This window comes from Pelmatolapia mariae, linkage group LG8, assembly GCF_036321145.2.
Source record: "Pelmatolapia mariae isolate MD_Pm_ZW linkage group LG8, Pm_UMD_F_2, whole genome shotgun sequence".
In the NCBI taxonomy this organism is placed as follows: Eukaryota; Metazoa; Chordata; class Actinopteri; order Cichliformes; family Cichlidae; genus Pelmatolapia; species Pelmatolapia mariae.
The window spans coordinates 6,045,381-6,070,028 of record NC_086234.1 but is presented as its reverse complement, the minus strand read 5'-3'; the positions used below and the strand labels follow the sequence as shown (position 1 = coordinate 6,070,028).

Sequence of the window (24,648 nt, the reverse complement as noted above, 5' to 3'; positions counted from 1 at the left end):
AGTTTTCATCTGTTGTTCTTCCTGCTCTGATTCAGCACAGAAGTGCTACCATTATCCTGCGAATGAGTCTGTGGAAGTCTGGGACATGTGTGATTGGACAATTACGTTTAAAGCTTTGAAAGGAGAAGATCACTGAATCACATTTATATATTAGATTGTATATGAAGGATGGATTTAGCCTCCCTCATGGCACCCAGTGGTTTGAAAACCTTTTCCAGTAGTCATTTTGAGGTGTTGTGGTGTGATTTTAAAGTTATTTTATGGGGGAAAAAGCACAACAAAGCTTTTTTTGTGTCAATATTGACTACTTGTACTGTACTGTTGACTACTGGTAGGACTGCCACATGACATCCTTATTCCCTGAGGACAGCAGGTGAATGACTGCCATCAATAACATCTACTAGCACAAGCTGTTCACAGATGCCCCAGTTAAACAAAAGGACAGACTTCTCACCTCTACATTTCATTGTTTAAGAGATCAGTGTGAGATGAAAAAGAACTGGAAATGTGCAAAGCAAAAGCCTCATTCTCCGGGGGGACACTGTCGCTGCTCCACAGATGGTGGAGGCTATGAAACACTGCAGAGTCATTATAGCCACACAGCAGGAGGCTTAAACAAGCCTGTGTGTGTTTGGGCAGGAGGTCAGCTCTGTGTCGGATCCTGTCACTCTCTTTGTTCTTCTCTTTATACCGTGAAACCAGCGAGTTAAACCTTACTCACCAATCACCTGTGCCTTTGGCATTTCAGAAGAACACTAATCGCATCTCAAGGCTCAGTAGAGTTTACTTTAAACACATTAGGTCAGTCAGTACATTGGCATACACTGAGTCAGAGCAGATAACAAATAGAGTCAGCCTCAATTAGCTGCTCATTACCAAAGCGTGACTGCTCACTTGTCAACTGGTTACGCCTCCACTTGTGTTCATTAAATTCAATCAACGTATCAATCAAAGGTTCATCCATTTTCATATAATGCCACAAGACTCTTTTCTTTGCAGTGGTAGGAAAGCTGACATGTGCACAGTAAATCACATTAACAGACATGCTAATTGTCTGAGAAAGACAAGACTCATCTTTAATTCTAGCACAAACTTGTGAGAAATGTAACGACGGGTTAAACTCATTTTTCAAATTTAAGTTCTTTAAAAGGTAAAAACATTGTTTTGGGAGCACAGATGGTCAGATACCACATCCTCAGAGCAAATAATCAAGAGAAAAATATGCACAGAGCAGGCAACAGAAAAAGTTTGAAAGACTTAATTCAAATAACTTTTTTCCCCACTTTCTATAACTTGCAAACTCAATGAATCAGTCCAGTAAAAGACCTTAAGGATGTGACTATTCCTGAGTGCTCAGCTGGAGTAAACAGTATTGAGAACCTTGAACCAATAGCTTTTTCCACCGTCGTTTGAAAAGCTTACAATGGTATTTTTAACCAGAATGCACAAAGTATTAAAAATATTAAAGGCAAGAAAATCCGAGGCCAGTTTCATAAAGTTAGACACTAACTAGAGGTCGGAGAAACTAAATAGATCTGTTGTACAAAGCAGTTTAGTCATAAATTCTGAGTAAATTAGAACATGTTTGAAAGAAGAGAAATGGTAGACTGAGTGACAGGATCTGTTTGCCTTATTAGAAAATATTAGTCTTTTTAAAGAATTCAACAGTTACAAGTATATTTTACTAGCAGATTTCAGCACTCATCTTTTTCCTATGGACAAAACTACAGTGACAGTAAGAAGTGTTGGAAACGTCGTGCTTCATAAAATCTCAATGCACTGCAAACCTGCATTAGACTTTGTTGTTTGACAAGGCTCAATACTCTTTACTTTACAGAACAAACAAAGATGGTGTAAATACGTCCTTATTTCTCTGAATCACTCTAACTCACATTAGAATAATCCATGAGAAATATTAAGACGGGTCTAATGGCTCTATTTTGACATTTTCAGATGAAATCAGTAGTCAAAGTATTTCTGCAGGCAAGCAGCCCCAAGTTTATCAGGGCTGGATATTACATAAACTCGGATAAAAGGCAGAAAAGACTAGATCAAATTGACAGATGTGCAGTGGTACTTTTGATATTAGTGTGAGAAAGCACAGATGGAGGGATAATGAATAAAGTAAGGCAATGAAAATGGGAAGGAAAATATGAAGGCACAAGAGAAGCGTGGTGAGACGACAAATGATGGGTAGTTAAATGGCAATTTGGAAATGAAGACAGGAAAGCAGGGACGGGAGCAAGAAGAAGAAAACAAATGAGGCCTCAATCTGAAATGGGTGGAGAGATAATAGAAAGGATAACAGGAGAAAAGAAGAAGAGTCCAAGGGAGGAGGAGGCGGAGGAGAAACTGTGCTGAGGCTAATCATAATTGGCCTGACAGTGGGAGATGGTATGGTGCTGTTGCTGGGCGAAACGTGTGTGTTTGGGGGTGGGGGAGGAGTACGGGGTAAATGTAAAGGTCAATGAAGAAATGGAGTCCATGAAATATCAAGGCTCTTAATTCATTCCTACTACTTCATCTCAGCCTAACAGCACTTAACTTATGCTTTTATCCACACGGAGAGTAAGATACTAGACTACAGTAAGAGTGAACATTATATCCATACATGCAGAGCTCCTGTGGGAATGCAGAGCCAGCTACTTTGCTAGCGAGTGGTCATGTAGCAGAACAAATATAGTGCATAAAAACAGATGCAAACTGGTGAGTACTGGTCCATAAAAGACAGACTGGATTAACAGCCGTAGTCTACTAATACATTTCTTTCTCCTTCGACAACTTCTACAGTTAGAAAGCACCAAAAGAAGAAGTGCAATTAAAGCTTAAACAATTCAGTGCAAATGCATTTATTACACATTTACTTGATTAATTACACGGTTGCAAAACTGTTTGCATACCAAATGTGAATATTTATGTTGAATAAAGTTTAAATTAAATGTAAAATCATCCAAAAAAAAAATCATATAAATGAAGTCGTACAAAAACATAGGGTGGCAAATTTATGCCACATAAACACAGACCAAACTTGTTGTAATTGTCCCTGAGACAGTTAAAATAAAGTTGTTTATTTCATATGTTTCTGTGATAGGTTCATGCTTAACTTAGTTAATTTATTTGTTGGAAAGAATTAAAAATTTATTGGATAAGATAATAAAAGTGTAGCATTGATTAAAAAACTTGGCTAAAATATGTGGTTACAAAATAATGGTTTGTTAAAGATGTTAAGTGCTGTAAAGTTTGTATGAGGTAGAGTTTGTAATGGTCACATGACCAGAGTTTGGCTGAGAGCGCAACCATGGCATTATGGGTCAGAAGTTAGCATGGATACAGAGCTACAGATGCGGCTACAGCCACAACATTAATGTTATTCTGCATGTGGTCCAAGAGGTGCACACAGTTTTCATGTATATTGTTTATATAATGTTGCATACATGTTCTATATTGGTAATAAGAGGACATTTTCAGTAATATCCATTATTTTGCATTTTTTCTGTTCTGCTTGCTCAAGACTGTTTATGGACACTAACACGAGAGACTCTGATAAGACATTTATGTTGTAAACTTTGTGTTTTCTTCAGTTTTCACTGTGTCTGAAGACAATAAGAGAGCGAGAGAGGGAAAAATTAATTTTCGAAGACATCAGTATGATGCGTGGCCACTCTTTGTTGGACCCCTGTAGTTACACTTGTGCTGAGCCTCTCGTTCAGTTTGCAGTCGTCACCTCTTTGTAATCATTTGTTGATCTGCTACATTGAACCACAGGGACTGTGGCATTTGAAGGGTAGTTTAAAGGGCAAAATTCAGAGTTGAGATTTGTCTGAGATCAGAGAGCTCAGATATGAATTAAACAGCAACGCTCCGTAATGAAGCCACAAGGTTTCAAATAATTTACTGAGGGTGCAATTAAACTTCAGAGAATTTCCCATGAAAAACTGATCCTTACGAGTAGCTTGAACTTTCCTAAATCCAGCCACACTTATCTCAGCCCATTAGAGCGCAGCTGAAATGATGCTTAATAAATCTGTCCCAGACTGCTGTATCTGTCAGAGGGTCACTAATTACATCTGTGCAGTTCGGTTCACAAGTAGTACGGCAAACACACCCCGTAAACACTATTCTGTTAACATTCACAGAAGGACTCAAAGTCTTATCACTAATTCATATGCGAAAAACTGTTTTGATAAATCAATTACTGAGTCTCTGAAATTTTAGATGCACTCATGGTGATTTTAATTTTAATCTGCTTGAAGACATATGAACTATTCAGCTTGTCACTGTGGAATTATTGATGCTCAATGCACCAAAACAGCTAAAACAATCAATGTGAAAGGCTTTTCTTCTGTTAGCTGATAAATACATTAAATGCATCACCACCAGTTCTAGCCATTACCTTGTAAAATCCCATTTCAAAGTGCTGATTATTATTATTATTATGTTGATTTTGAAGTAATCATATTAGACTAGACTAGGGTGCTAAGCTATCAGCTAATGCAAGAAAAATTGATCCATACCCGGATGGGTGTGCCACATAGACACAGACACCTGTTAATTAGTATCATATGAATACAATATTCAAACCTCTTACCAAATCTCTCTACATACATCTTCTGTTAGTACAATTAACTCCATAGAAAATCATGTTATTTGTGAGATATACCATAATGATGTTCTAAAAAGGACCAACACCACAAACATGGTTGAGAGGTGAGTTCAGCAGTTCAAAGTATTCAAGGCATAATTACCCACACTTTGTAACTACTTGGATCAGAGGAGTCGCTTGCTTTGAGTAAAGTTTGGTATCCAGGTTGATTGCTCACATATATATATATGTATATCTGCATTTATGTGGGCCTCTGTACTCAGCCTCTCTCTCTTTCCTCCAGGTCATTTGGGTTTGGTTGAACTTTCTTTCAGCCATGTGTGGTCTCTCTCTTCATCTCTTTAAGTTGTAACAGATGTTGCACAACATGTGTCAGCAATAACTGGTCAGTCAAAGTGTTAATAACTTTAATAAAACTTCAGTGGGGAAATTATTTTTAAAAATTCACCCCAATAAGATTCCTATGTAAAAGGAAATGATCAAAAGCATTTTTGGATCAGGCTGCAAACATGTTTATTTCTGCTGGAAAGGCTTGCATTTTAACATGAGTTGTTGGTACAGACTTAATCTTGGAAGTATCCTCAAGTGGTCATTTAAACATGTGAAAATGCAAAACCAAGTCAGCCCTGAAGGTAACTGCGCTGTGTAATAATACAACATGGTATGCAAAGGCGATTTCAAGTGAAATTTTATCCACATATGCAGATTCAGTGTGCTATACAAGGCACAAAGTAAAATTAATATTACCCTTTATATATTGTATTATATTCTATTTTATTTAATCCAGCGCCTCTTTCGTCCTTGTGCGTTAGAGAAAAGGAGCGAGAAATGTGGCGAGGCAGACGGTTCAGCGGTGTTTGGGGCTCTCTGCAGTGGAAAAGTAGGTCACGTTGACTTGCACATTCACACACATTTTTTTCATTCATACACTGCACATTTTCACACTTCTAAGTATTATCTCTAATGTATGCTTACCCAGTCGGCACACCTAAACACACAATCCTCACAGTCACAACAACACAAGCACTTGGGCTTGGCTACTCGCCATCCATCACTCCACCCGGCCAGCCTCCTCCCCCAGGCTGCAGCACGGTGCCAATGAGACGAGTAGGACTACCCACTGGCCCACATAACAATGACTCCGAGTGTGTCTGAGTCTCTTTTATGTGTGTGCAGAAATTTGTGAACTTGCAGATTAGAAAATATAAAAGGTTTGAAGGCATATGTTGTCCCATGCATTACGATGAAGACCATAACTACCATAATCAAACGTAAATGAAGAAATTAATACATGATTTAGTAAAACAAAATATATGCAAACAATATTAAATGATGTAGAGACTAAATTAATATAATATCACACATGTTGGTATATTTCACATGTGATTATTGGAATACCTGACTACCCAGGGAGTGGACTACTGTGAGTCTCCTCAATGAATAAATAAATATAAAGATATGAGGAAAAAAAGGAAAACATTTGAAATAAAGAGTACAACTCCCCAATAGCTTAAATAATGCACAGGAAAAGTAAGAAAATTGTTTATCTCTATATATTTGATATTATTTTCAATGCATACTTGTTATTAAAAAAATGGGTTTGATACCTAATTTAAGTATAAATAATTTACTATAATTATTGCCTATAAAAATCTTTATTCACGTCTAAGATGCTGTTCAAGAAACACCCTTAGCTATCTAATCAAAGACTAGTCAAGGTCATATTGGCTCAATATAGCATGTATATACCCTATAGCGTGGAAAAATCCACAGAGGATTGAGTATCTAGACAGCTAAAAGCTAATATACCAGCTTGTGCTGATTTTCTATTACACAATATATCCATCTCCATCCTTTTTGTGTGCTTCTTTCTATTATTTACATTTTGTTGTTGTACAGTTTTGTTAGCATGTTTCTTTTCCCCTCATTTCTCTGTCTGCGGTATGAGATTTGCTGTTATTATCTGCAGCCAGCAGGGTTATTAATGGATCGCATGCGTATCAGACAAACATGGATCCGATGGTTGCTATGGGAACTGCATCCGCAGCGCCCCAGAAAGGGGGGGACGGAGAGAGCGAGAGCGGGAGGAGGATGAGGAATGTTAAGTGAAAAACAAGAGGGGGAGGGGGATGAGGAGCAGCACTGGGGCGGGTGATGGATGGAGAAAGAGGAAATGGAGAAGGAGGGATGGAGCGAAAGAGGAGAAGAGAGAAGCCCACTTCTATCAGTCTGAAATATTTGATTCAGCAGAAAGGGTGACCTTGGAGAGGAAGACAAAAGCAGGTCGGCTTTCTCTCTCATTCTCTCCCTTTGTTTTTCTTATCACTCCTCTCCTCCACCCTCCCCCTCCCTTTTATAAAAGATATTAGTGCCATCTTCACATATAACAGAAAAATCACTTTGGCACATTTATTGAACAGCAGTTTTTGTTCTTAAATATTAATTAGTCTCAGCAAACAGACCTGATTCCTATAAAAAGAAAAAAACTGCATGAATGGATGGCCTTGATTTATTCAAAGCATCAAATGTGTTAGCACGTTGTGTCCCATTTACTGCAAACATAATGTTCTTCCAGCTTCCAGATAACAATCCTGAAAAGCCTAATGCTGTGTTTTAGTTATTTGGATAAAGTTTAGCAAAAATTCCAGGTAGGAATGTGCGAGTCTGTTGGGTGCCAAACAAAGCTGGTGGCATCTCAGAGATATGTGGCTTACTGTGACATATCAGGTCATGTTAAAAGCATATACAATAGTACAATAATACAGCTGGTCTTGTCACCCTTGTTCAGGATCCGTTGGGGGTCACATTAAATGCACTGGATAGCCTCAAGTACCATTTTTCTACAGGCAGGTTTAACATTGAGCTGGCATATATTACAACCCAGCTTTTCCTATAAAATCTAATTTTAGCAGCTGTTGGTACCTAAACCAAACCAAGTCGTAGGTGAAAGCTCGAGTCGATACAAAACTGACCAGTGAAAGTTAAACTAACAAGAAAACACAAAGATCTTAAACAGGAACATGAACTGTGGTTTCCAGAGTGGGACACCTGTCTGTGACTTAAGTCACTGCCAACCCTGTGGCTTCCTCACACAGACTCAGGAGACGCCAAAGAACGCCTTGTGTGTACCCACTGTGACACTAGTGACGTTGAACAGTAGTACTTGATGCCCTGGGATGAGATTCGATCTAATAACCTGACCTTAAAAACAAAATGACAGTCATTTTGTTGTGTTTCCCCTATCAGTTACAACCTCTGATGGACCTTTGGTGGATTGTATAGTCAACTTTCAGTGACACAGCAACTCTTGGTCTCATGTTACCTTGAAAAACAGATTCCAGTAAGCATACAGGTCTTAACTTTGGTAAAATGAGAGCACTGCTGCTGCTGCAGACACTGACTGGACTTGATTTAAAGGCCATAACATAAGAGATTCATGCCTACTATTTTTGCTTTGCCAACAAAGGCTGATGTCTATACAATTTATGTTTTAAGTATTTTTATTTCCATATGTACGTAACCATGTTCAAATATCCACTGTGGAATAATAAAATATGAAAAAGGGTCTCAAAGGATGAACGCAGCTCTAACCATTGGAGACTCACATAAAAACCCTGCCATAGTCCTTGAAAAAGCTCAATACACCCATACAAAGAAAGATTACTGTCATAATAGAGAAGGATGGGCTTTACGTGTCTATGACTAAAATAACGATCTTACTCAAACACAAACAGAAAGGAAATTAAGGAACAGTGACGCCAGCATGTCTGACGACATCATCTTACTACTGGAGACTAATGTGATCCCTGATACGCAACCTAAACCAAGAACACACAAATCAGTCAGACTTTATTCAGATAAATACAACTTTTCCATAACCAACATCCTCTAAATTTTCTCCTTCCTTTTCTGTTATCTCTAATTTGATCCATTTCTTGTATTGCTTGCAGTCTCTTCCTCACCTCCCTTGCTGTTCTCTCTCTGTTCCTAACACTCTTACTAATACTGTGTTTATTTCCCCCCCTCTGTTCTTAAACCCTGCAAGCATTCTGATTTAACACCCCTCTGGGGTGTCAGAAGCAGACAGGGGAGGATAAATGTTGGAAGCTTTTAGGAATGGAGGCAGGAAGCAGAAAGAGAATCTGACCACATAACTCTGATCAATGAAGCGTTGTGTACTGCACACTACTGCTGACTCATATTGTCGGACAGGATGGAGGGAGAAGAGGATGAATAATATAAGCAAGTGGGAGTGAGACAGAAGGACAAAGGGTGGGGTAGAGGTTACAGGAGAGTAAGAGAAACAAACGATATAACCAAGACGTATCTGTCACAAAGACAAACCTGGACAGTTTATAGGGACAGAACAAGGGAGGGAAGGAGAAAGTAAGCTAGGATGCTCTCATGTAGGAGGTAAGCGTTTGGTAAAAACATTCACAGTTGTAACAAAATCAGTACATACATAAAAATACAGTTTTAACTCCACTAATCTTCAAACTGAGAGGACCTCAGACTTCTAGTAGGATGAATGCAGAGGAATCAAACAGTTGTGGCTGTTCGAAAAACCTGCAAAATATTTTGATTTTTCTTTTGATTTCTACAGTCGGTGACCAGAGCAAGTGTACTCTACGACATCTGGACAAAATCTTAGTTTTGAGTGAAATATTTTCAAATAAAAAAAATCACTTTAAATTAAATAACTAGCACAAAATAATAAATATAAATATGAAGCACGCTGTGATGCTCAGTTAATTTCATCTGTCAGACGTCATGTTATACTGCTGCTTTATTTTCTTTTACCAGAACAACTTTTCCATTTTCCAGTTAACCGAAATGATTTCTTCTCTCTCATGTTTTTTTTTTTTTTCATTTGTCATTAAAACAAACAATGATTCAGCATCATTTCCTGACTGTTTGTCTTGCACTACTCTGACCTTTATTATTTGATTTCTTTCTGTAAAATGTCTCAATTATCAGATGGACTGTCGAGGAAGGTAGATGTTCTCCTCTGATTTAATTTAACCAACTTTGATGATACCAAAACTTTTTATTAAGATGCAGTATTATGATTTCAGACACTCAAAACATCAGCTACTGCTTTGGTTTGTACCCAAATATCATTGAAAGCTAACAAGCCAAACTACAAGGGTGCACAGCAAAATCTGTGCTGTTAATTTAACACCAAATACTCTAATTATCATATAAAAAGTCCTGTTTTAATTGATCTATAAAAAGAAGGAAAATATTGAAAAAAAAAAAAAAAAGCTTTTTCCAGGTGAAATAAATGCTTTTCAGCCTGATTTTTCTCATTAAAAGAAGGAAGAGCAAGTGCAAATGGAATCTGCACTGTTAACTATCTAAACACTTTAACATTAAACTGCAAATAAACTTGTCTTAGTGCCTTTGTGACCGCTGCAGTTGGTATAAATTGTTGTATAATTTATCCATTTAAATTCTACTTAGGCTTATACTTTGGGATATATCTGCTTTGCCACCACGGGCAGCTGTAGCCACTAGCTGTTTGCTTCACCTCTGCTAATTTAAGTAGCTAAACTGGACCTCTTAACCATGTTTATGTCTTGTTCATACTGACAAAGTAATACGGTCTGCTGTGTGGATAATGGCACTAACAATACATACAGCCTGTCCAAGAAGCCTTTGCTCAAGTTTTGGTGGCTGAAATTCTAATATTTCATTTGTACATTTGTATAATAAATAGTAGGCTGTCTGTGTGATGCGATACAACTCTTCAGGCTGAGAAAGTACCATGTTATCCAAGCTACAACCTGATCACTTCAGGCTAAAAAGCTAAAGCTAAAGCCTAAACCTCTAAATTTCAGCCTGAAAACAACAGTCAACATCAAGGTGACTATGCCCATTGTTTATTTACAGTCTTTAGTTATTATGTAACTTAATATATAATAAGTTAATAGTCAATACAGAGGTTTGTTAAACAAAACAAACAAACTGTTTTATTACTAGGATGGAAAATCGGTTATTGTATTGGCACTACATTCAGTCCCGATGTTCTTCTCCTTGACTAACTGACTAATTTTTTAATAATAAAACCATTACTCTCTTGTTGCAGCCAAATTCACACAGAGGACAGCAGGCAAGGATGCTATCAATGTCCTTAACCCCCCACACATCCACACACAATCCATCCACTGCACAGGCTTTTTCATTAGTCACTGTGGACATTGTAGCAACAGCTTGACTTCCCAGAGTCTTTTTCTAAGAAACCAATTCCAGCTGCTTACACAGCGCAGCAACTACAACAACAGAAGACAGCAGAGATTATGTGAACCAAGGATTTAAAAGAATCAGCCATGCGGTCAGTTAGGAGGGGAAGACGTGCCAAGAAGTTTCAAATAATACATTCAGAACAACATCAGCATGGCGTAAAACCCACCGAGTGCCACTTTCAAATGTCAAAAAAAAAAAAATCCCAACCCTTTTTTTTTTTTTGGCATAAATATATTGAATTTAATTTATCTACCACCTGGAGCTTATCACCTATGAGAATTGAAGATGAGGATGAATAATTCATTACAAAGTTATTTTTACATTTTGTCTCTCAGTGAGGAAAAGTGCGAGTCAACATGGAAGCCTGAGACGTGGCACTGAGTGAGATATAAACACATTTAAACGGAATACAGCAAGAAATAAATCTCATACTTATTATCAAGTCACGGTTTATTATGCACATTTTAAAAGTGTGCAAGTCTCTTGTTCATGATGTAACAGAGTTATACTTTACTATAATAACATTTGACCTCACCCTGTTAGGACAAATGGTGTTCTTTAACATGGCCTGCAATTTATGGTGGGTCTGATATTGGAAGACAAAGCCAAAAAACAAGGGTTAGGGGGACATTTGTCTTCAAAGAATAAGTTGCGCTTTACCAGTGCTGCTGGCACATTGCAAAACTGGTTTATGCCAGTTTCACTAAAGCTCAGCGAGCAGCCTATGAGTGTTTCCAGCCGAGTTGCCATCTTTTGTGCAATCTACTGATGACCTCGCCAACCTGCTAGCAACTAAAGCAATCATAAGGAGGCTTGCAGGACCTTATACCTCTTTACAACCAATTTCACACTAGCGGCTCCCACCAACCACTCATCAACCAATCATGGAATACACATTTATTTCCAGTGACTGGTGGTTTCCAGATGGTTGCTAATTGGTCTTTAAACTTGTGTGACTGAGGTCTTAAGCAACACTAGTGAGAAAACGAGAATTACTGCCATACCTCTGCCATCTTTTTCTCTGTGGTGGTTAATGCTTTACCTTATACTCCACATATTTATTCTTAGACTCTAGTAGAGAAGCTTTGCATGAATCACAGTTCAAAATAATCCCTTCTCATCTTATACTGCTCCTTGGGGCAGTAGTTCACAGACTGTCTGAAACGTGCTTTTTAGCTTCCTTTCCACTCCCTTAAATTCAGTTTCTGATTGGCTGTTAATCTCAAATAGAATATTTGCATAGTAGGTGGGTGGGGCTTCTCTGCTCACAGACAGAGCCAAGTACCTGACTTGACCATATTCAGGTTATTCACTTTCATTATCACACCGAGCCAAGAGCAGAAAAACAAAACAAAACTGAAAGCATTTATATCTGAGGCATAGGTTTTTAGCTTACACAGATTATTTGTAGACACTATGACCTCATAATTTGAAACTTCTACTATGTTTAATATAAACACTGACACAATATATGAGATAAAAAATAAGAACAAGCAAAATAAGTCCTCTTTAAAGACATTTTTAGGGTAAAAAAGACACTTGCGAAAAGCCAGCCGTTTCTTGTAATGCCAGATAATCTTTACCTTTGGCATTTATTGCCAGCGGCAGAGCATTTCTGATATGCGTCTATTGACACCACACTGCAGATTGGTCCTAGTGAAACCATAGTTTCTCTTTGCATTATTGATAGCTGGTCCTTTGATATGTTCTTCGTGGGGTGAACAAGAAATAAGACTTCACAAACTAATGTACTGTGTTATGGTATATACAGTTTATGATATAGACCTGATTCCACCCTCTTACTATTAGAGGATGTATAGTAATCAGTGAGAGAGGCTGGAACATATAGGAGGTCTTTTGGGTTCTTTGACTCTGTCCTTGATTTTAATGTGTGACAGATGCAGCGTGTCTACTCCTATCCTAGCAGAGGATTTGTGGGTGTGCTGCAGTCACTGCTGCATGGTGTGCATGTCAACACACACACAGGAGCACACACGCACACACACACACACACACACACACACACACACACACACACACACACACACACACACACACACACACACACAAGGGAAAGACAGAGAAAAAAGGGGGTGGCTCTGTCTTGTCTAAATATAGGCCTCAACAGCAGCACAGCCTTAAATATTTCATTGCCTCTTCTCCAGAAATGAAGAAGGGGGGGAGCCAGGGGAGGAAAAAGGAAAGATTGAGAAAGAGGCAGAGAGCGAAAGAGAGAGAGAGATGAGCAAGTGGAGGGGGGGCCTAAGGGGTTCAGGAGAGACTGAGATCAGGACAATAGGGATAGTCAAAAATAGGAAGAAGAAAGAAGAGCAAAAATGGATACACAGAGGAAGAAAGAAAGAAGAAAGGCTGGAGGCAAGGGAATCTAATCCCTCCTCCTCCTTTTTATGCAAAATAAGACTGAAATATTTTGGAATTTCTTCAGACAAGTGGTGCATCACGGCCGATAAGAGGAAGAGGGTTATCTTCTTATGTATGCGGAGTCGAAATCTCTGAATCACTCCAGCTTGAAGGAACTTGGTATTGATAAGTTTGTGCTTGACACTATGAAAAATACTTTCATTTCTCAGCAAAATAAATAAATAAATAATAACGGAAAATATCAAACAGATTAATGTCAAGCAGATTTGGAAACTGTCAAAAAGAAATGGCACCACACGGAAACTCAAGTATCCGGCTACAGCCATGACAGAAGAGGATTTATTCCCTTTGGCGGTGTCATTCTGTTTTGGCCTCGATGTCACTTTGAGGAGGATAAAGTGTTGCTTTGTTGCTGATTTAAGCTGCCCTTCTTCCAGTATGCTGTTATGGACACTGTGCAGCATGCTGAAGGAGAGATAAAGGTTAAAGCCACATCTACAGGGAGCTGCAGCAGCAGGACACTGGATGCAGAAGATCCTACAGTACACAAGCATGAGCGCAATCACATGTAGACTGCTTCTCGGGAAATCCTCCACATGCACAAACACAACACACAAATCTACTAAGAACAAAGGCACAATCATGAACACATACACATTATTTGCACATGCTGGTGTTCCCTTTGTTCTGTCACTGTTTCACAATGATGGATGAGCCTGAATGTGAAGCACATACAGGGTCATTACGCGAGGCCCACTGGAGGTTCTTAACAGCCCGACACCTACGGGGAAATGGGCTCCACAATGGAACAAGGTAACACCACCAAACGGCAATGATGAAGGACGCACACACAGGCAATGCTGCAAACACATTAAACACCAAGATGAGCAGATGCAGGCACATCTGTCTGCAAGCAATACTATATGCACCGCCCTGTCTCTCTCTTACAACCGCAGACACAATGAGAGACAAACATGAACAGAGAACTCAATGCATGTAGCAGACTATACTGGAGACGAGTCAGTAATAATAATAATCAGTGAAATGAGCAATGTCTTAAAAACACGCCTTATCAAAACATTAATGTATGGGTACATCAAATTAACGAAAAGGTCAGCTATCAACATAAACTACATCGTGTCATTGATTTGATCTTAAGCAGTCATTTAGCAGCGATGGTTTACTGAGTTTATTTTAAGACTGAGTCATTTATTTTGGATTTGCATAGCTTAGACATTGACATCTTCTTCTACCATGAAAACGCAAAGTTCAACTCATGTGAATATACTAAACACACTGCCAAGCAACTTAAAAAAAAGTAAAAAAAAAAAACACTGTAATAGTTCACTCGACCCTCTTTAGCTCCGATGATAGCACACATTCATTGTTTCAATAAGCTTATGCCAAGCTCATGTCACCATATTGATTTCCATCCAGAGTTGGATTAATTTTTCACTGAGATCTTGTATCGATGATGGGAAAGTCAAACCGCTGCATAAAGCGGCACACATCCCACAGACGCTGATTGAAGTTGAGGTTTGTGGTGAGTGTCAAGAATATTTCTCACACTCAACACACTTTCACTGAATCCTGGAATATTTCCATGTCATTTCCAGCTCATTCTGTATATTCGGGTAGTCAGCTGACCACAGTTTTGGGGACACAACATTGCTGAATCTTGTTGTGTCCCAACTGAATCTTGACCAGATCAGATATGTTTGTACAGACAGTACTAGACACGATGGGTGCATCACTTCATGTGCTCTAAGGAGCTTGGAAAGAAAAGCGTCTGGACTTCTTTAAGTTTCCTTGAAGACGTTTCACCTCTTATCCGAGAAGTTTCATCAATTCTAAGAGCAATTGGTGGAGAGTCACAGATATTAAGCCCTATGGGGGTATCCTCAAGAGAGTAATGGACCCCCTATGGATCCTCTACCTAATCACACGAGCCAAGGTGTGAAAACATGTGTGGGTCACAATCAGCCAAGGTTTCAGGTGAACCCACTGTGAAGCCTAGCCCCACCTTACCATCCGATTTAAAGAAGTCCAGATGCTTTTCTTTCCAAAAAGCTTAAACTACGATGATGTGGATGATTGATAAACTTCACAGACATATCACTTCATGTGCCTCTTTTCTGCACCATTATGGAATAAATGAAATCTAGACTCAGACCACATGACCTTTAGCCATTGCTTCAGTGTCCAATCTTTGTGCGCACTAACAAACACAAGAAGAAGGAAAAAAGCTTCTGTTTTCTAGGTAAATAGAAGGAGCACTGGGAAGCAAATCATACAGCAGACAGAGAGGTTGCAAAGGCAGAGGAAAAAGCTTATAGGGAGTTGTAGAAGCCGGGTTAAGACATTATGTATTGTAGTATGAGACAAGCATCAGGGGTGATGTGTGACAGAAGGATAGGAGCGAATGAAAGGGAAGGTTTACAAGATGATAGTGAGACCCGCTATGATGTATGGTTTGGAAACTATAGTACTGACAAAAAGACAGGAGGTGGAGCTGGAGGTGACAGAGGTGAAGAGGCTAAGAGTTTTGTTCAGAGTGACCAGAATGGACAAGATTAATGAGTATAGCAGAGGGACAGCTCAGGTTGAGCAGTTTAGAGACAAAGTTAGAGGGGCAAGGCTGGTGGCTGAGGTTTGGACATGTACAGAGGAGGAATAGTGACTAGACTGGACAAAGGATGTTGGAGATGGAGCTGCCAGGCAGGAGGAAAAGAGGAAGATAACAGACAAGGATAGATGAAGTGAAAGAGGACATGCAGAGGGTTGGTCGACAGAAGAGGATGCTAGGGTAGGAAGAGATGGAGGCAGATGATCCATTGTAGTAACCCCTAAAGGGAGAAGCCAAAAGAAGCAAAAGAAGATATAGAAGAAGAGGCTGTTTTCTTTGCTTGATGCATCTTTTATCTGAATGCTGCAGCCAAGTCCCTGGGCAACTGGTTTTGCCCGTTTAAAAAATAATCCCATATAGATGACTTTGTAATCTTTTCCATAACCAGCGAGTGTGTGCTGCTTGGATGAAAGATGACTGTTCACACACCTCCCTCCAATGAATACGCCAGTTGTTGGACTGACGACTGGATGTGGATAAAATGTTTTATTTATATTTGAAGACATGATGAAATTTTCCCTAACTTCAATACGTAATACTGCAGGTGGAGCACATAACAGCAATTATAGAAGAACTGCACGTTTAGACACGCTCTGTCTGTTTTTGTCCATTTTCTGATCCACACCACGTTTCGCACACGTAGGTGGTAACCCTGTTTAATCTCACGACACAACCAATCGAATAAGTCAAATAAAATGAACTGGGTTCAAGCTGGGGCGAAGTTAAACTTTTTTATGCCGTCAATAAAAGATGGACTGATCACCTGCATGTCTGATGTCCACAGCTGTAGACTTTGGTGACACTACTGGGCTGAAAAAACAAATAAAAATAAAAATCTATGATTACCAGTCAACTGAACTTAAAAACACAATTTTTCCCAAGTCCCACAACCCTGAACTGAATAAGCAGAAGAAGATGGATACATGGAATTTCTCCACTATATTTGTTTTAAGTTTAGAAGGTAAAAAAAAATGTTTCTTTCTGGTGACACAAATTGAAAAGATTTAATAATAAAGATGCCCAGACTTAACTGGATGCCTGCTTCTAAAACAAGCTATATTTCTCACAGTGAAGAACAGATGGGAAATCGTTCTGTGTAACTTTATCAAAAAATTGTAACAAATAAATATAGATTTACTGAACTAAAGAAATTTTTATAACCTCATTCGGCTGCTCGATTATTTGCAAGGGGTCCCCACAGTGGATAGATCCACATATTTGGCCCAGATTTTATCTACAGTACACAATATCTTCAAAAGCTTTAGATTTTTAGTGTGAAAGGGCCTGAAGATCTCTGATGCCTGAGATCTTTCGGCCCTCATTTGGCACTACATTAAAAATATGCATGAGTATTCAAAGAAAAACCACTGCGTGGGCTCAGGAACACTACCAGAACTCATCATCCAAAAACGCAGGTTAAAGCTGTATCAAAGAAGAAGAAGCCACATGTGAACACGATCCAAAAACACATCTTTTCTGGGCTAAAGCTCATTTAAAATGGACTGAGGAAAAGTAAAAGTCTTTTTCAAAAACATGGATATGCAACCTTTGGATTAAAGAGGAGCAGGTTTCTCTCAAAGCTCACTAAAAAGCCAACATGTCTGATCGTACGGGGGTACATTATATACAGGTTTTAGAGGAACATGTGCTCCCATCCCGACGATGTCTTATTCAGGAAAGGCTTTGCATATTTAAGCAAAGCCTGCATTTAAGCAAACTGCATACTGCATCTATTACAGCAGCATGGCTTCACAGTAGAAGAGTGTGGGTGCTGAACTGCCCTGTCTGCAGTCAAAAATCCTCTCCAAAAATCCTTCAGCTGGTCCCCTCAGTTCCCAGATGTTTACAGGTTATTATTAAAGAAGAGAAGATGCTACAGTGATAAGCACGGTCCTCTCCCACGCTGCTGTCATCAAATTTGAAATGAGTCAATATTTTTCTTCATTTTAAACATCTGATATGTTTTCTATGTCCTCTGATGTGAATAAAATTTGATTTATTAGATGGGCATTCTATTTTTATTTCCATTTTAAAGAGCCCAACTTTTTCACAACAGTAGTTTCATTTCACATTAGTGTGTCAATCTTTACTGCATTTGTCTTTTCCCTGCTCCCAGTCTCACTGTGAATGAACATCCTTACATACAAGAGACAGGTGAAGCGAAATAACATTGAAATGATGACATAAATCTAAAATAGTCTAGCTCTTCCTCAGTAATGTCAGCTCACTGGATCAGAGATTGCAGTTAAGTTAAACAACTGCAGATTTACAAAAAAAGTGAAATATCTCATAACTGCAGACTCTCTGCTGATACGATTCCTCCATGCTACGTATGTTACATCTCTCCCTCAGCAATGCAATGATGCTGACGCGTGGCGTAGTAAACAGAGACCAACTGAGAATTAAACTGAACAGACTGGACAGCTGTCACCAAGAACCAATCCAGCTTTTTAATCAGGATTGGCCTGATGTCCTATCAAAACATCTGATTGGCGCATCCATACTGACTTTTATTCATTTCACATTTTTGACCTAAAGCGGACACAGAAAACTATGTAGAAACAAAACAATAGCTTTAGAAAGAATTAACAAACATTTTATCCCAATTATAAATCTGCCTTTCTCAGCTGAACAGGAAAACAACAAATGATGTACGAATTAATATCCTGTCCTGAAGAGCGCTCTGAGTCCTTATTAGGTGAACATTAGGGTTTAAGTGGGGACAGCTGCTGCTGCGTCCTCTAACTGCCTCATAATCCTGCAACCACAGGTCACATCAGCCAGTACCACACATATGAGCCAGTGTGACTGGATTTGACATAATGTTCTAGAAATTCAATTGAGCCAATTTTATTATTTTCTCAATTTAGGAAGCACGTTGCTCCTGCAGCTATGCGGGAAATTACCTCAAATGAGAGCCGCACACAGTTTAAGTGGGGACAATATGCTGATTATTAACTGGAAACAGTTTTCTCTACACAGTAAATAGAAGAAATGAGCTACCTTCACCTCGTGTCACCCACAAGTCTTTAAATCAGAACAGCTAACATTTTTGAGGACATTTTAACATACCATATTGAGGCACATAGACAGGTGACTCTGCTTTCACCAGTGCCTGTTGCCCTTCCTCTTACTACTACTTGTTTCCCTCAGTGCTTACCTCTTGAAATGGCTAAGCAGGGTGCCAACTAGCTCCCCGATGCGGCTCTCATTGGCAGGCACCATACCCTGAAGGCACACCACGAGATCCCTGCTGTCCTTGGTGTGGAACACAACCAGCTGGTCCTTCCCAGGGGACACGCTCAGCCCTGTCACCTGGGATACACAAATAGAGAGAGAAAGGACACACGCAGTTAAACACAGATAAACATGTACATAAAACAGACAGAGAAATACACAAACAAACACTTTGCACTGTTACAGTGTTGCAGTTGCATGTGAAAATCAGTGGAGTAATTTGGTTTCACCACAGCTTGCTTCACCAGGAAGCAAAGTGAAGAGAGCTGAAGGATTTGGACTGGTCAGTACAATAATTACTTACACTCACCTGCCACTTTACTAGGTACACCTGTTTAATGGCTCATAACACATTAATGTAGTCAGTCAATCACATAGCAGCAGCTGAACGTGTTTAGGAATTTCAGGATGACCTGTTGAAGTTCAAAGTGATCATCAGAATGGAAAGAAATGTGTTTTATCATGGCAACCTTGTTGGTGCCAGATGGGCAGGGATTTTCCTACAGAACCATCTCCAGGGTTTACAGAGAATGGTCCAGAAAATGTCCTACTGATGCCAGAAAAAAATGGCTGGACTGCTTTGAGCTGACAGAAAGGCAGAACGAAAGGTCTCAATTTCTGCCTCAGGTGGTAGGGTCAGTATTTTGTGTAAGAAACTGAAAATATCTTCCCTTTTATCAACAGTTCAGGCTGGTGGTGGAGGTGTAATGGTGTGGGGGATATTTCCTTGGTACATTTTGTGCCCCTTAGCATCAATTAAACGCCACAGTCTGAGTATTGTTAACGACCATATCTATTGTGTTATGACCACTGTGTACCCATCCTTTGATGGCTGCTTCCATCCATGAACTAAAACTGGCTTCTTGAACAGCAAGTTTACTCCACTCAAACCTGCCCATCAGTCACCAGATCTCAGTCCCAGAGAGTGTTTGAATGGGAGATTCGCATGGTGGATGTTTCGCCAACAAATCTGCAGAAACTGTGTGATACCATCATATCAATATGAAGCAAACTGTCTGAGGAAGAGCACAGTGTATGTTAATGATCTTCTTCCATTAGTCTTGTCTTTTTCCAAGATGCACGTCTTTATCTTGTTAATTTCAACAGTGGGACGAGGCTGGGCATGTACTTTTATTCTTTAAACATTGTGTTTTCTTCATTTTAAAGGAAACTATTAGCCGCTCGATCTTCTAGCAGAAATTGTGTAGGCTAAACATACTTTACCCCTTACTTTTCATTTATGATAGGATTGTACAAAATATTGCTGCTTGTTCCTGTTTTTATGTGTCCCCCAAAAGGATGCATATACAGGGTATATGGTATATGGAAAAGAAGAAAAGAAAAGAAATACTCTGTTTGAATCATGAAAAAACCCTTTTTGAATTTTCTCAGAATAAATAAGAAAAGATCATTACTATTACACTAAGGCAAATTGGTGATTTATCGACAAGATGTGATGAATTACTCGGACAAATATCAGTCAGTATCCGTCTCTGGTGTCAACTGGTGTACGGGATTTCTTCTGGTGGAGAACGTCATCAGCATCTGGAGTGATGATTTATAGATTAGCCCTCAAAGGACCAGTCTAATTTTTCCAATTAGAGCCCCCGAACTAAAGCAGCTGGGTTAAAAGGAGACTCAGTTTTTCAGCTGGATTGTCTGCTTCACAGGTCTACAAAGCTGCAGGAAGAATCCAATATTTTTACAGATAAACACTTTTCAGGAGAAAAAAGAAGACCTGAGCTTCATGTCTCATTAACTTCCCATTACTTTTTCCTTTATCCTATATCCGCCCTCTATTTAGCCTCGCTTTCCTTTGTCTCCTTTGTCATCTCCCCTAGGGTTTTAGCCATTTTTCTCCCTTCATTTGTCTTTCCAAGTTGAACTGAAGGCAGTGAATGTTGAGGAAATAGCCAGAGGGCAGCCAGTCAGCTACACTAATAACCATCACCAGAGAGCAATGCCGAGACAAACTCCCCATCACAGGCAGACAAGCAGACAGGTTTCGACCGGCGGCAAATCAACCAGCTAGCTTATTTAGCCTCAACATGATGCCCGTGATTTCAGAAACAAACACTTCACGTAATCACCGTGAATTAAAGCCTAAAGCCATGCCTCTCTGTATAGCAATCCACCCACAGTTAATTACAAAGAGCCGATTACATTTACATTTATATTAAAGGCTTAATTGATTGGAACGACAGTCGGTGTTCTAATGAGTTGGGTAATGATACATTCAGATTCGCTTCCTTGTCTCATTTTTTTCTCTGTCTTGATTCCCCCAAATCAGTTTAACCAGAATATGGAATCTGTTAGAGCCATTCATCTGCCCCGCCATCTGCTCAATGACTCGTCTGTCATCCCGTTACATATTTAACAAAACTTGGAGATGTTGACATATTTTAGTCCTGCCCCCCAATTTGGGCGCTACACACTCTGGATCTGCATTGACGACTAGCTATACACTGTAGGATTTTCAGTGCAGTTGTTATGTAGACTACACGACTGCACAATTTTTGAGCCTTTTTAAAGATGTGATGAATCCCATTTATTTCATAACAATATTTCATGTTCTCCTCTTTGTTGTCTTGTTTGTTAATAATAACCGATTATCTTTAGGATATGGAAAATTGCAAGAAATGTGAAACTGTGAGTGGACCTTTCACTCTTACACTTCATGTTATAGATGTTTCAATAGTTAATCAATTAAAAGTAAACATAAACACCTTTCTAGATTTATTGTGTTCCAAAGATTTTCAGAAAACTTGGCCTCTGACCTTGACTTTGACCTTACGTTTGAGGGCAATGAGATTCAAACTCATCCGAGGTTTTTACCTATAGAATCAGTTTCATAATGTTTTTATAATGTTAGCGCATTCACAAACTTCTGTGTCCACACTGCCCATCTGCCCAGCAGGGTGACAGCAATATACCATCAGCCTTTTACAATTAAATGTACTTTTTAACATTCAAAAACAAAAAAACATCATTTAAAAAAAAAAAAAAACTGGGCTTGGGGTTCGGTTGCTAGGGTTGGGGTCGGCACCAATGACGCCTTACAACATCCTTAATGAAGTAACAGCTGTAGTTTGAGTGTCGTAATGACCTGGCACCATCTGTGTTCTTTTTAACTTCTTTTAAAACATATCTGCAAATGAATGTGCAGAACATTTTGGCAAGGGATGAGAATTTTAGCACTAGACGCTCACTAGTTTGTTTAACCGACCAATCATTCTAAACCAATTGACTATATCTATCTATATATATATATAGCCAAAACAACTGTTTTGGAAAATGACTTTCTCTATCAAACATTACTATCAGACATTAATATAAAAAGCCAAATGAGGTGCTGTACTCAGGATTCTTGTTAATATGCTTTTTTCAAAAACCAGGAACTATTATACACAATTAACAAGTTAAAAAGAATTGCTTGCTTTCCAAGGAACGTTTTTCCCCATTTGCCAAATATGACTGGATGTATCTTCTGAGCAAACCCCTGGACAAAATCACAAAGGTCTTAATTGTGTGCCCTCAGGTCTGACATTCATTGGTCCACGGATGTCAAGAGGACAAAATGTGAACAGCAGGTTTTCCCAGTTTATTCTTTGGGGATCAAATAATTGGTTATATAACACATCCCAGAAGCCCAATTAAGATGGGAAGGGCGGGTGCTCTGTGATTAAATGAATATAATAACTTAAGCTCTATAGCCATCCAGGTTGCAAAAATGCAAGGTCATTCAAACTGCAGATGCATAAATTTATAGCATTATTACAATTTATTCCTCATCATATCCTGATCTTAGGTTTAAGGGAGTGCATAAGCTGGCACTTCTTGTGTTCAATGCTTTGAGTTATTGGAGTCAACTGGTCAAGAAAAACACCACGCACTACACAGCTGCATGTAGACTATTGAACTGAGTGTGTAAATAAAGTATATGTGGTCACACTGCAGCTCTAGTTTGTGTTTGGTTGAGAGGTATGAGGAGAGCGGGAGCTCACTGCAAAGAAGGGAGGGAAAGAGCGCACATACAGGAGGCCGATTTGTGCACATGCTTGAATGACACCAGACATCAGCTGATCTGCCCAGCCGCTCGGTATCCATGACAACACCGTCTCCTGGGAAGTTGGCATGACAACAACGGCGGGAGAGAGAAGAGAGAGGGGAAAGTCAGCACTAGATAGGAAATGGGGGGGAGGAAGAAGACGAGGTAGAAAAAGAATGAAAAAAAGACAGAAAAACGATTGCAAACAGAAGCAACGCGAGCCACCGATTCAGAATCAGTATTTCACCATTTCCTCAACGTTATTTTGTTTTATTTCAATGAACGATAACAAGCCAATGATCTCACTTGTGAAACCCCAGCATTAATTGGCATATAAATCCTCTGGCAGACAGTTGTTGGCTCTTCACTACAGTTTTGGCCATCTATCAGCCCGGTCTTTCCTTTTAGCTGCCCTGCAGGAGCAGCAGTAAATACACAGAATAGGGCAGCCAAGGGGATGCTGTGGTGTTAGCCTATCACTGCTAATCAACAATGAGCTAACTGCTCTCCCCTCTGTTTGACCTTGTCCGATCAATAGCACCAAGTCACGCTGCTGTGGCTGTCTGCCCACATCTCTATCCGCTCCTCCTCACCCACCTTTCCTTCAGCTCTTGCACTTTTTCACCTTCACCAATTCACTCACCCTTGCAGTCTGACATTTATTACATAAAGGTCTTGTGTTATGTACACACTGGGACAGTGATGTAAGGATTAAAAAAAAGATGAATGAAAGTTCGACACCTAAAGACCGTGTTATGTTTTTGTGCATTTATTGGTTTAGAGCAAGATGTTTTTATTTAAATTTGTTTCCATCTCCACTTAAAGGCGGTTTCTTTGTGCACATGTGGACCTTTGGTTGCTGCCATTTTTAGATCACACCATGGAAATTCTGTTCTGATCACTTGCATTTGTGCATCAGTGCTGTGTTAAATCTCCTATTCTGTGCAAAAATGTCCATCCTGCAACTTCAATTTCAGTTTGAAGAGGACAAAATTACAGGAAGCCAGTTGAAGGTGGTGAAGAAAAATCTCCTGTCTTTTCAGTGTGCTGTGAGAGGGCACACAATGTCAATTGTGACCCTGGGCTGGGAATTCAGGCAGCACAAAGCTGTAAATGTTGGAAAAATAAATGAGAACCATGCGTCTGGTTGCATCACCATGAACTCTGCACTCTCTTCCCCTGAAAATTGCTGTGTGGTCCCTGTGTTGTTGCCTGATAACCCAGCGCTCATCAGCAGTGATACAGAAGATGATGTTTGCTCTCAGGAAAATTTAAAGTCAATGAAGAAATTGATGCGGTGTACGCACAAGCACTCTGAACGTGTCTGCAGGAAAGAGATGATTTTGAACAGGTGGCCAGCCAAATTTAAATGAAGTCTGGACTTCTTATAAGCACAGTTGTGGATCTTTTACAATAAAAGCGTACCTCCTATTGTACAGACACTAATTTGTGAATGCTGATGACTTCATTAAAAAGCTTGGCACTGTAATCATTTCCAGTAAACAG

At 39.4% G+C, this 24,648-nt stretch overlaps 1 protein-coding gene across 1 annotated transcript in view; it reads right to left on the bottom strand.

The window, feature by feature from the left end:
• Positions 1-24,648, bottom strand: part of myo1d (myosin 1D) — a 118,995-nt gene that overhangs the window by 14,707 nt on the left and 79,640 nt on the right. The window contains exon 21 of the mRNA XM_063482599.1: positions 19,018-19,172. Coding sequence (XP_063338669.1) covers positions 19,018-19,172 — 155 coding nt within the window. The remainder of the gene's footprint in view (positions 1-19,017; positions 19,173-24,648) is intronic.